Source organism: Rhodamnia argentea, chromosome 1, assembly GCF_020921035.1.
Source record: "Rhodamnia argentea isolate NSW1041297 chromosome 1, ASM2092103v1, whole genome shotgun sequence".
In the NCBI taxonomy this organism is placed as follows: domain Eukaryota; kingdom Viridiplantae; phylum Streptophyta; class Magnoliopsida; order Myrtales; family Myrtaceae; genus Rhodamnia; species Rhodamnia argentea.
Window position 1 is genome coordinate 36,179,551 of NC_063150.1, and position 12,843 is coordinate 36,192,393.

At 40.9% G+C, this 12,843-nt stretch overlaps 2 protein-coding genes across 4 annotated transcripts; one reads left to right on the forward strand and one right to left on the reverse strand.

The window, feature by feature from the left end:
* The first annotated feature begins 1,017 nt into the window (after positions 1 to 1,017).
* Positions 1,018 to 4,702, forward strand: LOC115726490 (RNA polymerase II subunit A C-terminal domain phosphatase SSU72). Of its 3 annotated transcripts, none has more exons than XR_004013554.2 (6): positions 1,018 to 1,397; positions 1,930 to 2,075; positions 3,219 to 3,337; positions 3,430 to 3,539; positions 3,972 to 4,082; positions 4,225 to 4,702. XR_004013554.2 is itself a non-coding variant. In XM_048282727.1 (5 exons), exons 1-4 carry the CDS (start codon positions 1,183 to 1,185, stop codon positions 3,529 to 3,531), a joined length of 582 nt encoding a protein of 193 aa, XP_048138684.1. In that variant the 5' UTR covers positions 1,018 to 1,182; the 3' UTR covers positions 3,532 to 3,539; positions 4,225 to 4,702. The 3 variants fall into 3 exon arrangements, 1 of the variants encoding a protein (XP_048138684.1); XR_007199319.1 differs by having other exon boundaries at positions 3,976 to 4,082; XM_048282727.1 differs by lacking the exon at positions 3,972 to 4,082.
* An 88-nt stretch (positions 4,703 to 4,790) lies between these two features.
* On the reverse strand, positions 4,791 to 7,446 carry LOC115726488 (pentatricopeptide repeat-containing protein At2g13600). Its single transcript, XM_030656379.2, has one exon. The coding sequence runs from the start codon at positions 7,301 to 7,303 to the stop codon at positions 5,189 to 5,191; it is 2,115 nt and encodes a 704-aa protein (XP_030512239.1). The 5' UTR covers positions 7,304 to 7,446; the 3' UTR covers positions 4,791 to 5,188.
* Positions 7,447 to 12,843: the final 5,397 nt, after the last annotated feature.

Consider the following 12,843-nt stretch of genomic DNA (forward strand, 5'->3'; position numbering starts at 1 on the left):
ACATGTTCCCCTATTTTTGAAACCCGAAACTTACCATGCATATTTTGAAACCTAGAAACGATTTTTCTCCAATCCGATTCTCTCTATTCAGGGGTGGAAAGACTGCCTACATCGGATGGACAATTATTAAGGTTCTAATTTAAATTTTATTTTTTTTAAAAAATCTTTATAGAAATCATTTAAATGTTATGGATCGGTACATGACCAGCTCAGATGATCTTAGTCAGCAGAAGAATCATCTTAGGGGTTGTCCTGTAATGATGAGGGCCTAACTGATGGAGTCCTACAAAATCAGGGAAACGAGAGGAGTCCCGCAGGGGATAATTCATGTAAAACGAATCATAGAGATCTAAACAAGTAAAACGAGAGGAATAAGACAAGAAGAAAAAGACAAATTCGAAAAGATCAGAATGAGTCCCCCACTCTTGTATAAATAAGGGTGCTCCCTCTCACTTGTAAAAAAACCAACATTGCAATAATGAACACATTTTATCCCACGAGCTATTCTCTCCCTTTCTCTACATTTCTCGAGTGAGTAGTGAGTGAACGCTCGGACCTTGGGAATTGCTTAACTCGGGTAATCCAACGAGTAGTCGTCATGCTGTTTCTATCTTAAGCATCGGCTGGCGACATTTGTTAGAGTAAAATCATGATTTATTTGCATGCTTGGGTCCCTCTTAAGTGGGGAAATCAGATTGAGAGATGTAAGTTCTTCTCCATCAAAGCATGTTCTTTGACCGGCTGAGAAAGGTACAAAGAGGACGCATAAGGACTTCTATCGATTGGATTTTCGATATCACGTTGAGACAACAGCGGTGACATAATAATAATTTTAAGTACATGCGATTGATTTCACTAGAACCGTTAGAAAACTGTACGGCCTGATCCAAACATCTCCGGTCTGATTCTGGATTTTCGAATCGATCTTTCCGGTCCGATTTTGGGTTCGGGATGAACGACGGACCGAGATCAACCCTAATTAGAACAAGAATTTAACAGGACAATGGCGGTCGACACTGCGAGCGCGACAATCTGCTTCTCCCTCTTCCTCCTTCCGTCCTAGGCCCTTCCTGCTAAAACCCTAACTAAAATCTTCCATTTTCGCTCCTCTCTGTCTCCCTGTGCTACGTGGAACTCGACTAGCCACACAGCTTCGATCCGATTCCACAACGGTAGCGAGCCATGAGGTCCCGATACGCCATGGTGTGTTCCTCGAACCAGAACCGCAGCATGGAGGCTCACGCCCTCCTCAAGAGGGAAGGCTTCGACGTGTCGTCGTACGGCACGGGGTCGCACGTCAAGCTCCCCGGTCCATCCCTTAGGGAGCCGAACGTTTACGACTTCGGGACTCCCTACAAGCACATGTTCGAAGAGCTCCGGCGCAAGGACCCCGATCTGTATCCTCTCATGTCACGATAATTCCTCGTTCAATTGCTGCTTTTTCGTTCGTTAAGTGACTCGCGCTTCTCATTGGATGCTCTTTCGCCTTCCGAACTGTGGGTTATATCGCGTAGGACCGTCGATTCTTAATTTGAATCCGGTGATATTGGGAAATTCGAGAACGACATGAATTGATAAAATCTTTTAGCATGTTCGCCGGAAAGACAGTATTTTTTCAATTGAAAGCCCTTAATTTGATAGATTTTTGGTTTTTTTGGCTGATGAGAGTCAAATCATCATTCCGTAGTGTTTATTTGTTTGATCGTTAGTGTGGAAGTTGCATATTTGTCTGGCTGTGAGAAGACTAGTTCAGTTCAAATCGGTTATTTTATGCTATAAAAACAAAAAGGAGCTGGCTTGGTTGTGATGGAATGTTGTTTGGTTAAAGGTTCGAGTTGTCAATGGCTGTCTGATTATATTTCAAAGCGGAATTAGGACACTTTTCTTTTTCTGGCAATAAGCAAAGCAAGACCTTTACAAGAGTTTCAGCTACAAGCGCAATGGTATCTTGCCTATGCTCAAGAGGAATATGTCAGTGAAATTAGCACCTCAAAGATGGCAAGAGAACTCTCCTGATGGCCCCTTCGATGTGGTGCTTACATTTGAAGAGAAGGTTTTCGATATGGTTCTTGAAGGTTCTTGTCTTTGCCCTTGCAGCTTCTGTCATTGGATATCTCTTATTCCGTTTCAGAAATTATGAGGTCTATTATCACATGATCTAACTTGCCACTCTGCTAATTAATCTTTGAGTTTTGGCTTTTCATGTATATGCCCATTACTCTATATTAGTGAGGGCAGATGCATGATATGGAAGAACTGCTTTGCTTGATCTGGAGAAACCTCAATAGACAGATATGTCTTTATCTGTAATTGTTTTTCTTGAAAAGCATAACAAGATTGTTACTTTTTGAGAATATATTCTTTTCCGTCGTTTTGACGCTAGCAGTGTTTCTACTGCTATTCTGTTCACAATTAATTTGACCTTGTTTGTTTAGTTTATCGCCCTTATAAAGTACTTGGTTGTTTCTATATCTGTTCATCTGAACTTCTTTTGATTTCTCAAGTGCTTCATCAGCAAAAGCAACATTTGAATTCTTGTAATGTTTCTTAGATATTGTTGAAGGTGACTGCTCTAATAGAGTGAACTGCCATGAGAGGGATGTTAATACTTCCCTTCTCTTGTAACTATTAGCTCTATTAGTTCCCTTCTCTCTTTCTGCAACTTGTTCCATTCTTTACCCCTTTAGTCAGGCCAATTTGATTTTTGTACTTAGCAGGGTATATGAGGATGGTAGCTGGTCTTATCTCTAATTGCTAGTATACAGATCTAAACCTAGTTTCGCATACATTTAGCCATGGTTTTTTGGCTTTGTCTATGGATATATTAGATCTGATGCTGGTAATTTGTGACTTTTTGAAATTGTTATTTTTCTGGACCCTAGAGTTAGTAAAGATGGTATTTATTGTATTTCTCCTGCGATTATTTTCTTACGCTTCTCACTTTAAAGTGATATATGAGTTTTTCATATGTATTAACTCTAGAAAGTGAAAAGCACAAGCCAGAAGCTGGGGGAGTAGTTTCTGCTTCTGTGGAGTGGCAAAAGTTTGCGGCAAAAAGCCCCCCATATGACCCTTTGACTGGTCAATGTTTCTTGAAGTAAAAGAGCAGTTTTGTTCTAACTAGCTCTTAGGGAGTAACGTGACATTCAACTATATATGGGGTAGATACATGCCTTGCTCGTGGAATGTTGACAAGACATTGAATGCATTGTTTGCAGATCTCAACAATCGAGAGCAGATTCTTATGAAGACTGTACTTGTGATTAACTTGGAGGTAAAGGATAACCATGAGGAGGCAGCAACTGGAGCTCAGCTTGCTTTAGATCTTTGTCGAGAGGTCTTTGATTGGCTGTGCTTTATGTATGAATGATGGTATATGCTTAATATCTCTACGCTGAGAAATTGCTTATTGTAATTTCTGGTCCACAGATAGAAGCGGCCGAGTCTTGGGAGGAATCTATTGATGACATTGTGTCTAATTTTGAAAAGCAGAACAGGCGGAAATTATTATACAGCATTTCCTTCTATTGATGACCGCGGTGAGGGCAAGACTCGTGCTCTGAGAGCTTTATGATCCATGTTGCCATTCTGTTTGTGTTTTGTCTGCATATTTATATGTCGATGAACTTGAACTTTGGGTATCTTTTTGTCCATCTACTTGCACTAGTGGTAATATACTTCAACACATTAGTGGAGTTCCTCCAACACTATTTCTGTTTGCTTTGCATGAATCCTTTACTTTTTTATTCTCTTGACCCTGTGCGCCCTGTGCACGAAACCTCTGGTCTTCACTTTAGAGAGTCAGTGTCCCACTTGCTTTCATGGTAGAGATGTCCTCTCTGCTTCTCCACTCGAACTGGAGAGAGGGGGAGAGAGAGAGAGAGAGAGAGAGAGAGAGAGAGAGAGAGAATCCATTACACAGTAATCTTTTGATTATACCGTATCCAGAATTTGATCTCTTCTTATGTCAGGAAGATTGAATCAGGCTTTCTCATGTTTTTGCACCTTCACTTCATCTAGGTAATCACGGTCTGTGCCAATTGTTGGGCTTAATGAGCACTGTCCTTGACTCCTCGTTAGGGGTAAGTGAATTTTCAACTGTTCCTCTCTTTGCATAATGAGAACTGTCATTCTCACTCTTTGAACGGAATATACTACAAAATCTATTGTTTGCTGTTATCACCAAGCCTGTCATACTAATGTGCTGCACCTATCCACTTTCAGATAACATTGGATCAATGTGGAAAAGAAATTCTGATTCAAACCCCCTTCCATTGCTTTCTCTGGAATGTCGAGCCATGAAGATGTATCAGTAATTGGAAGCAAGCAGTCTTGCTTAGGAGTGAAAATTCTATTGTTGGTGTCCGTTAATGTTTTTTCAGTTACTTCCTTTATAAAGTTCCTTTGTAGAACGGAACTAATTCTGCGACGGTACTCATGCCGGGAGAGTGGGAAGAAAAAAATTGAGCCCGGCATATTGCATATAATTTATATGAATGCAACGTGTTGGAAGCCGCTTCTCTTGTCATTTTTCTGTCTTGTGTGAAAAGAAAAATGAAACGACAGAATCAACCTGACCTGGTTAGTCTTTTGATGATACGGTTCTGTATTTGTGGCAGGTTCACAGTTCAATCGATCCTACTTTATTTCAGATGAGGTGGTTTATCAAAAGAAACTGACTTATAAAGCAGAACTTCTAATTTGAGTTCATTTAGAAATTGTCATTTTTCTGGCTGCCTTCTTGGTCATTCCTAGAAGTGGCTTCGATCTCTGACCTTTCCCTTGCTCTGATTGTCGACATTATCTAGTACTAATATGACCTGCACCAAGGTGGCAAGGTTGCAGTTTCACACCTTGGAGGGGATGATGCTTTGCTCAAACTTGGCGCATGTGTCTTTTTCGAATGACTCGAATACCCATGCCTCTTCTATTCTGCTGTTCCTTCAGGAAGATGTTGCGGTCTGTTGACCCGTTAGTTTGTAGGACACTGACCCCTCCAATTAGTTCGTGGTACAGTCTGCACTAATGCAGATCTCCTGCTTCTTATGTCCTTCAAAGTAGACTTGTGTATTGCACCGTGTTAGCATTAGAGAGAGGAAAGAGAGTTGTTCTATCCATGCGCGCATTTTGTCTGATGTTATTAGTATGAATTATGAAGAGAAACCTAAGGATAATAAGTCTCCATGAACTAACAAACAGCGGCATCAGCTGGCATTTCCATTTCGTTTGACATTAACTCCGATTCACTCAGCTCCTCATGGGCCTCGTAATCATCCGCAATGGCAACATACCCAGCTCGCTTCATCTGTCCTAGGAGAGATCTTAACAAAGAATAAATATCACCCTTATTAGGGTGCCTCTTGTCCTTGACAATAAAAACATGAACTTGACCCTGAACTTCTATCCAGCTACAACCGGGGTGCTTGACTACTCCCCGTTGCCTCATCAGCTTCCTTATTTTGACGACTTCGCCCCATTTTTTACGTTCCGCATACATGTTTGAGAGCAGAACATAAGGTCCGGAGTTCGAAGGGTCGATCTCTAAGAGCTTCTCTGCTACATACTTTCCTAGCAGTATATCTTTATGAACTTTGCACGCAGCGAGCAGTGAACCCCAAACAACAGCATCAGCTTGCATGGGCATTGTCTCTATTAAGTCCTTTGCTTCACTGAGACAACCGGCTCGACTGAGCAAATCAACCATGCACGTATAATGGTCCTTTACCGGTGCCAGATCATACTCCTCAACCATCAGCTTGAAATAATGGCGTCCCTCTTCGACCAGCCCCGCGTGGCTGCATGCACATAGAACCCCAATCATAGTGACACGGTCTGGTCTCTCGCCAGATACCAACATTTTCCTGAATAATTCAAGCGCCTCTATGCCATAACCGTTCTGCGCATAACCGACAATTATGGCATTCCATGAGACTTTGTCCCTGTCCAACATATTTTTGAACACCCATAAACCATCTTCCACAGCTCCACATTTAACGTACATGTCTATAAGAGAATTTCCAACAAAAATATCGGATTCTTCTCCAGACTGGAAGCGAAATCCATGCTTCAAGACATGAGCATGAGCCTGCTGCCCCAACTGCAGATCAGCAAGATTTGCACACGCATTGAGCAAATTTCCGAATGTGTAGTGCGTTGGCTCAATGGCTTCCCTCTTCAAAAGGCGGAATAAACCAAATGCTTCTTCATTCTCCCCATTCTGGGTGTACCCTGCAATGAGGGCATTCCAGGAAACTACATTCTTCTCCATCATCCTCGTGAACATTACTCTTGCAGTTTTTAGACTTGCTGCTTTTGCATACCCGCTTACCATGGAGGTGGCAGACACTATATTCCTGGTAGGCATTCTATCAAAAACTGATCTGGCTTCCCTAATTCTAGAGCACTTAGAGTACATATCAACTAAAGCATTTCCTAAAACAACATCATTCCTAAATTTGTCGCATTTGACAACACGGGCATGAATTTGCATGCCTTCCTTTAGTGCTGACAAACTAGCGCAGGCGCTGACCACACTGGCTAAAGTAACCTCATCTAGTTCAAACCCACAATTCATCATGCTCACGAAAACCTCAAGAGCTTCACTGGCTGGACCATTTTGTTCATAACATGTAATCAAGCTGTTCCAAGAAACTATGTTTCGAGAACTCATTTCATCAAAAGCCCTCTGCGCACAAGCCACATTCCCACACTTAGAGTACATGTCAATAAGAGCAGAGCCCATATGAACATCGGACGAGCACTTGGACTTTGATATCAGAGCCTGAATCTGCTGGCCCAGATCCATATCCGCTAACCCGGCACACGCACTGAGAGCACTACCAAAGGAGTATTCATTAAGCACATAATTCTCCCTATGCATCTTACCAAAACATTGCAAGGCTTCTTCAAATCTTTCATGCTGCGCATAACCTGACAGCATAGAATTCCACGAGCACTGATCAGGTTCCAGCATCGACCCAAATATCTTTTCTGCTTCATCAAGAGACCCCAATCTGATCAACGCACCTAAAATCGCGTTCCACGTGAAAGTGTTCTTCTCGGGCATTCTATCGAACACCCTGCGGGCGTCGTCAGGACACCCACATCTCGCATAAACGTCGATGAGCCGGTTCCGGATAAAAACCTCCACAGAGAACCGGGACTTGACGATCCGAGCATGGATGCGGCGCACGTCCCGCGCCGACTTGGACTGGCCGCAACCGTCCAAGAGTTTGGCGAATGGGGATGAGGTGGCGAAAGAGAGGTCGCCCACCAGAGCCTTGACGCGTGCATGCCTCGCCATTCCATCATATCATCGCAAGAAGTGAACTCTCGGAGAAGCTCCGCATAGAGTGGGAAACCGCGAATGGGAGTTTCTGTTGACCGTTATATGCTTCTCTTCAGCTAGACGCGCAGAAATGTTAAAGAGGGTTAACATGAAGAGGAGGGCAAAATTGCAGTGGCAAATTGAACAAGTGAATTATTAGGAAATAATTTAGTGCTCCCACTAATTCAAGCTCAGGGACACTTTTAAATACTTTTTTTTTTATAATTTAAAGATTAAGTTAAACATATTTCAAAATTTTAAAAATCAAATTGAATAAATTAAAAGTTTAAAGATTACGTTACTTATTGGACTAAAGTTCGGGAATCATATTGATTAAATTAAAAGTTCATGGATCATATTGCATATTGAACCAAAATTTAAGGACAATTTGTGTCATTTTCCCTTGAACAAATGTCAGTTTCCCTCGGATGGTGGATAACAAAATAATGTGTTATTATTTCCTCTCAATGAACACTTTACTAATACTAAGAATTAAACAATAATAGCATCCATAATTAAATAGTCTATCAATGAGGCTCACAAATGTGAGTTAAACTTTGATTATGAGCAAACCTAAGCTATGAATTAAACCATGTGATAAGCTTAATTCCTTGTTGTGACTTGTGAGCCACTTAATAATTCTTAGCCATATTTATATGGTACAACCTATTATTGCTTTTAATAAAATCGAAAATTAAGTACATAAAACACAAGTGAATTACTATAGGAAATAATGAATTATTTACATTTGAAACATAAATACTTGTTTGATAATTTTGATTATTCCGAATGAGAAACAAAAATTCTAGTTTATGAAAATTGAAGCTGCTCCCGTATGCTGTAGCTCCTTGAAGCTTGATGGATTGAGTAACGTCTCTAGAGATTTTAACCATTCAGCCATGGATGCTTACGTCTCTATCTTGAACCTCTATCAGATTAGGACAGGCCGATCGACGAAGGTTCGCGAGCTTCCTTAGATTGGTCAGGTCAGGGTGTCTCTCCGGCGATAGAAGGCATGAAGGACGCGGAAGATTTCTCGGAGTTCTCAGGTTCTCCAATCCTTCAAGGCTTTGAAACTGTATTGGCTTTATCACGCAACCAAGAACCCGTCACAACTGAGAGTTTGTTTCAGGTTTAAGAGGTCTGCTGATGTTGGTCTTTCCTCGCGAAATCGGATATGCAAGAAGAATGCCGAGGAAGCCTGGGTAAGGACTGGAGGTTCTCAAAACCGAGCGCAAGTTTCTTGAGAAGAGGGAGGAGAATGAGATCTGAAGATAGGGTGGCGATTTGCCGCGCTTGCAGCTCCAAGGACTCCACATTGCGTAACCTTACAATCCTCCAAGGATCATGGAGCTTCCTTAAGTCCATAAGTGTCCTCAGGACGCCTCGACACATACAGACACAAGCATCTCAGGTTTAATAGGTAGGAGAGAACTGGCAATGGGCACATTAAGAAAAAGCATAGGTTAGTTTAGACTATCAAGAAGCACAGGAAATACCGGAATCGGAGTTCTTGTCAGCCTCAAGATCTTCAGAGATTTATGTCTCCTGATATCAGTCGGAGTTTTCCCCCTTCATTGCCATTTATCGATTCAGGCTTCTCCGACCATTGCCATTCAGATTAATCAAGTCTCCTACTGAATAAGGTAACTCTGGAATAGATGAGAAGGATAGGTCCAACCCCGTTAGAGATTCCTTCTTCCCCATGTGTTTCTTACAGTACTTCTAGCTTAAGAGAAGTACATGATTCAGTTGACGAATGGACTCATCAATGTGGACCAATCTTTCACCGTCTTTCAGGAATCAGTCGCTCCAAACTCGCATGACAAGAGAGGTTGGGAGTTCTGCACAAAACTTTTCACTTCCAGTCGGATTTGGAACCTTCAAATGTATTTGCCAACTCACAAACAAATCTCGCGTCTTCACTGGCAACAAGAGCAATCATAAAAATTTTCAGCTAACAATATCGTACCTCGATGTTCCTCCATCTACCACTACTCCATGGCAGATCAAGGATAACTGGCTTCTGTAAGGAAAAAGTGTTCAGCCTCAAATTCTTGGGAATGTTGGTGCCATGAAAGCCATCAACGAGTGGATTCCGGCGGTAACAGAAGATATGCCGAGAAATCCTTGTTAGAGGAACCTCGGAATAGGCTTTTAATTTCTTCATCCCTAAAGGATGCTAGAGACCAGTTGATTCTACAAATACTCGACGCACTGTTGCTTTGACGAGTTCTCGAATGTCAGCAAAGAAGCAACGATGATGAAAACCATCTCAAAATTTATTCTAGACAATTTTGGCAAATGTTGTCTTTCCAACACCACCCATTCCATCCATTCTGATGATGTTTGTTTCATTAGTGTGAGCGCCCAAGTCATGACTATCCACTGCAACCAAGAAATCTGATACTACCCAGAGGGCCCTTTTCAACTCCATCAGAACCTTCCTGACAACCTCCTTTGCAAACTCACCTTCCCTCCGATAGCATTCAATGCAAAAGAACCCAAGCGTGGAGAGTCTTAATCAAGCCACTTCTTGTTTCCATAAGAATCAAAGGCTTGGCCGTGGAACCCAGTTTGACATCGGTCCAACATCATAGAAAATGGGCATGATTTTCCTCTTGTTTTCTTGCACTCTGCCATCTGCACCAACTCATTGAGGCACCATTCACTGGCAGCATATCCTCTAGAGTAGATGGGTATCAAGGATTTTTAACTGCTCAATCGCTTGAAGAAGCTCCGGGCCTTCCCCAATGCAGAGATCTTCATCATCTCTATATACTCGAATTCCAGCATCGTTCATGTAGGTATACAGGAAATCCGGCATGCCAGAGCGTATTTGGTCCTCTAAAGCTTAAGAATTCTTCATAATCCTATTGACTTCTCCATTTTCCTGAATAGTAAGCTGCAACAATAGTAGCACATCTGTAATTACATTGTCAATGGCCATGACGCATCATCATAATTATCTGCTCTTCCTTTTTGGTACATTTCTGTCACGAAGTCTAACCCCAAGAAATTCAATACACACCTGAATATGTCAAATATGTAGATGCAGTGATGATGAGGCTAATTTCTATCAAAAGTCAATGCAGAGATCTCTTCTGGGCTGATATAACAAGAACTGCATTGGCAAAAGCATATTGTTTCTGGGCATTTTGTTCATGCAATTAGTAAAGCACAGTACCCTTTTTCTTTATGTGCCTCATACAGTGAAAGGGGTAAAAAGATACTAAGATATATGACTATTGACACCTAAATTTTGACTAACCTTTTATTTTGCATAAAAATCAGGAATTAAATTTTAGTTCCTACAAAAAAATAATTAACTTAATTTTCATATTCATTTTAGCATACATTGCATTCACATTTTAATCGGACCAACAGTGGACGGATGAGAACTTAATTAAATCATTTGGATCGAGCCTTGAGGGAATGCAAAATTCAGCTAGGCTGTTCTAGCATATTAGTGGCCGAAAATTACAACGAAAGAATGTAGTTTGGACCTTTAATTGAGCTGAGTGTTAGCCCATGGAAAAAGGCTTTCAATTTAATTCATAACATTTGTTCAAGGAGTCAAGCCTATAAGTCCACAAGCATTAGGATTGATGAACAAGAAACCTAACATGCGCTATAAATAGAGCACTTAGGTTTCACAAGAAGGGGGGTCGGCAAAATTGACATTCGAAAGAATTCACGTGAGGAGAAAGACAGAACGGAGAGCGTTTTTTTTGGTCGAGCCCCTTGGGTGTTCCCTGAAGCTCCCTTCCGTGGTTGATCAAACAAGAAGCCATCGTATGTCTCACAACTCCATGTGCTCTGACCTCTTTTGCTCAAGGCTGCTGTCCAGGCAAGTTTCTAGTTGTTAGTTGGAGCCAAAACACCTCCGGTTTGGTGTTTGAAGTGCTATTGTTCGGTGCATCAACTTCAAGGCTGTTCAGGGAGTAATTTGGTTGCTGTCCAATAGTTCTTTCGCTGCTGTCTTGAGCCCAAAACAGCCTTGTTTTGGGACGTTTTCACGTTACAATCAGTGCAGGTTTCTCAAGATCACACGATCTGCTTTGCTCATCTTTTTGGGCGTTTACTTTGCTGTTCTACACGGGTAAATGCTCAAATTGGCCGCCACAAATTGTCCTTGCCGAACCCTCCAAGGCATGTAGAAGTTCCCTCACTGTTCGGTCAAAGTAGTCTGCTTGGAGTCCGAAATTTGGTTCGATTGCAGACTAGACGTGCTGTTTGTGCAGCCTTCTTTGGGTGAATTAGCGCGGGATTTCAGCTTGCAAAGGTAGACTTCGAAGGAGCTCCAAAGTGTTACAAATCCCTAGTTGATTGGATCCAGAAGCTTGCTTGATAATCAAATTTTCGGTTCAAGCTTACATCTCTATCTCAAGATATTCTGAAAATTGATTGCATCATTCGAATGCTTAGATGAACGAAATTTTCGGATGTGATGAGATTATTATCTATTTTAAAAAATCAGAATCGGAAGTTATCTTGTGAATATCTTGGGTATCATTGAATTTGACTTTGGATATATTTGCTTATCTTTGGATATATCTTGTGGTTCAATTTGAATATAATTTGAGTCTTGATCATATCTTTTAGGTTTGGATAATTATCTGAAAATTCATTTCAAATCTCAAGAGATAATCTTTCCTATCTTAAAAGATGTGAATCCTTTGCGGATAGGGGCCTATCCCCTTTAAAATTTCGGCACCTACCCCTAGTTGGCCGAGAAATTAATTTTTTTTCATATACATTAGTCTAATTCAAATATTTTTATAATCTACCTTGACTATAATACATGCTCTCTTGTGCCTTGTCCCTCGGAATATGTGCATTGTGGATGACTATCTGACTTCCCCCGAAGTACGATGTCATCTGTACATGAATTTGGCTAACCTATCCCATAACTTCGGGACCGGATCGACAAATTTCATAATATATAAATTCACTATCTGACCCCACCGCCGGGGTACGACGTGAATAAATTACTTTCTGACCCCGCCTCCCCGGTACGAAGTGAATTTATCGGAAAAATTTGGATTATAAGGTGTATTGTGCTCAAGGTTTATTATAGTCTTATTTGATTCATTTTTTCATTAAAAAGTCATAAAATCATAAAAAAAAAATCATCATGTCTTGGCTTGAAATGAATTTTTTTGGAAATTACATCTTAAGGTGACTCTTAATATAAATTGAAGCAATTTGTGTTAATTGTCCGACCAATTCATCATAAAAAAAAAATCAAAAATTCACGGAAAGTGATGATGTCTCATTTGCATACCATATAATTTAATTTTTCATGCATTATTTTCTTGCCATCCATGCATTCCATGTCATTAGCATATTCCACGTAGGTTACATATCATGAAATTTGGCTCATACTTGTCTTTGCATCAATTTTTTTTATCATGAATTGTTCTTTCACGACATTTAGGCTAGAGCATTTCATCAAATTTTCACTCATTGTGTGTATCCCTATCACTTATGCCATGTCATATAGTTTAGATTTC

Coding starts and splice junctions, on each gene's coding strand:
- LOC115726490 (XM_048282727.1), top strand. CDS start 1,183: ATGAGGTCCCGATACGCCATGGTGTGTTCCTCGAACCAGAACCGCAGC. Junction 1,398..1,929: donor CGGCGCAAGGACCCCGATCT/GTATCCTCTCAT, acceptor CAAGAGTTTCAG/CTACAAGCGCAATGGTATCT. Junction 2,076..3,218: donor TTTCGATATGGTTCTTGAAG/GTTCTTGTCTTT, acceptor CATTGTTTGCAG/ATCTCAACAATCGAGAGCAG.
- LOC115726488 (XM_030656379.2), bottom strand. CDS start 7,303: ATGGCGAGGCATGCACGCGTCAAGGCTCTGGTGGGCGACCTCTCTTTC.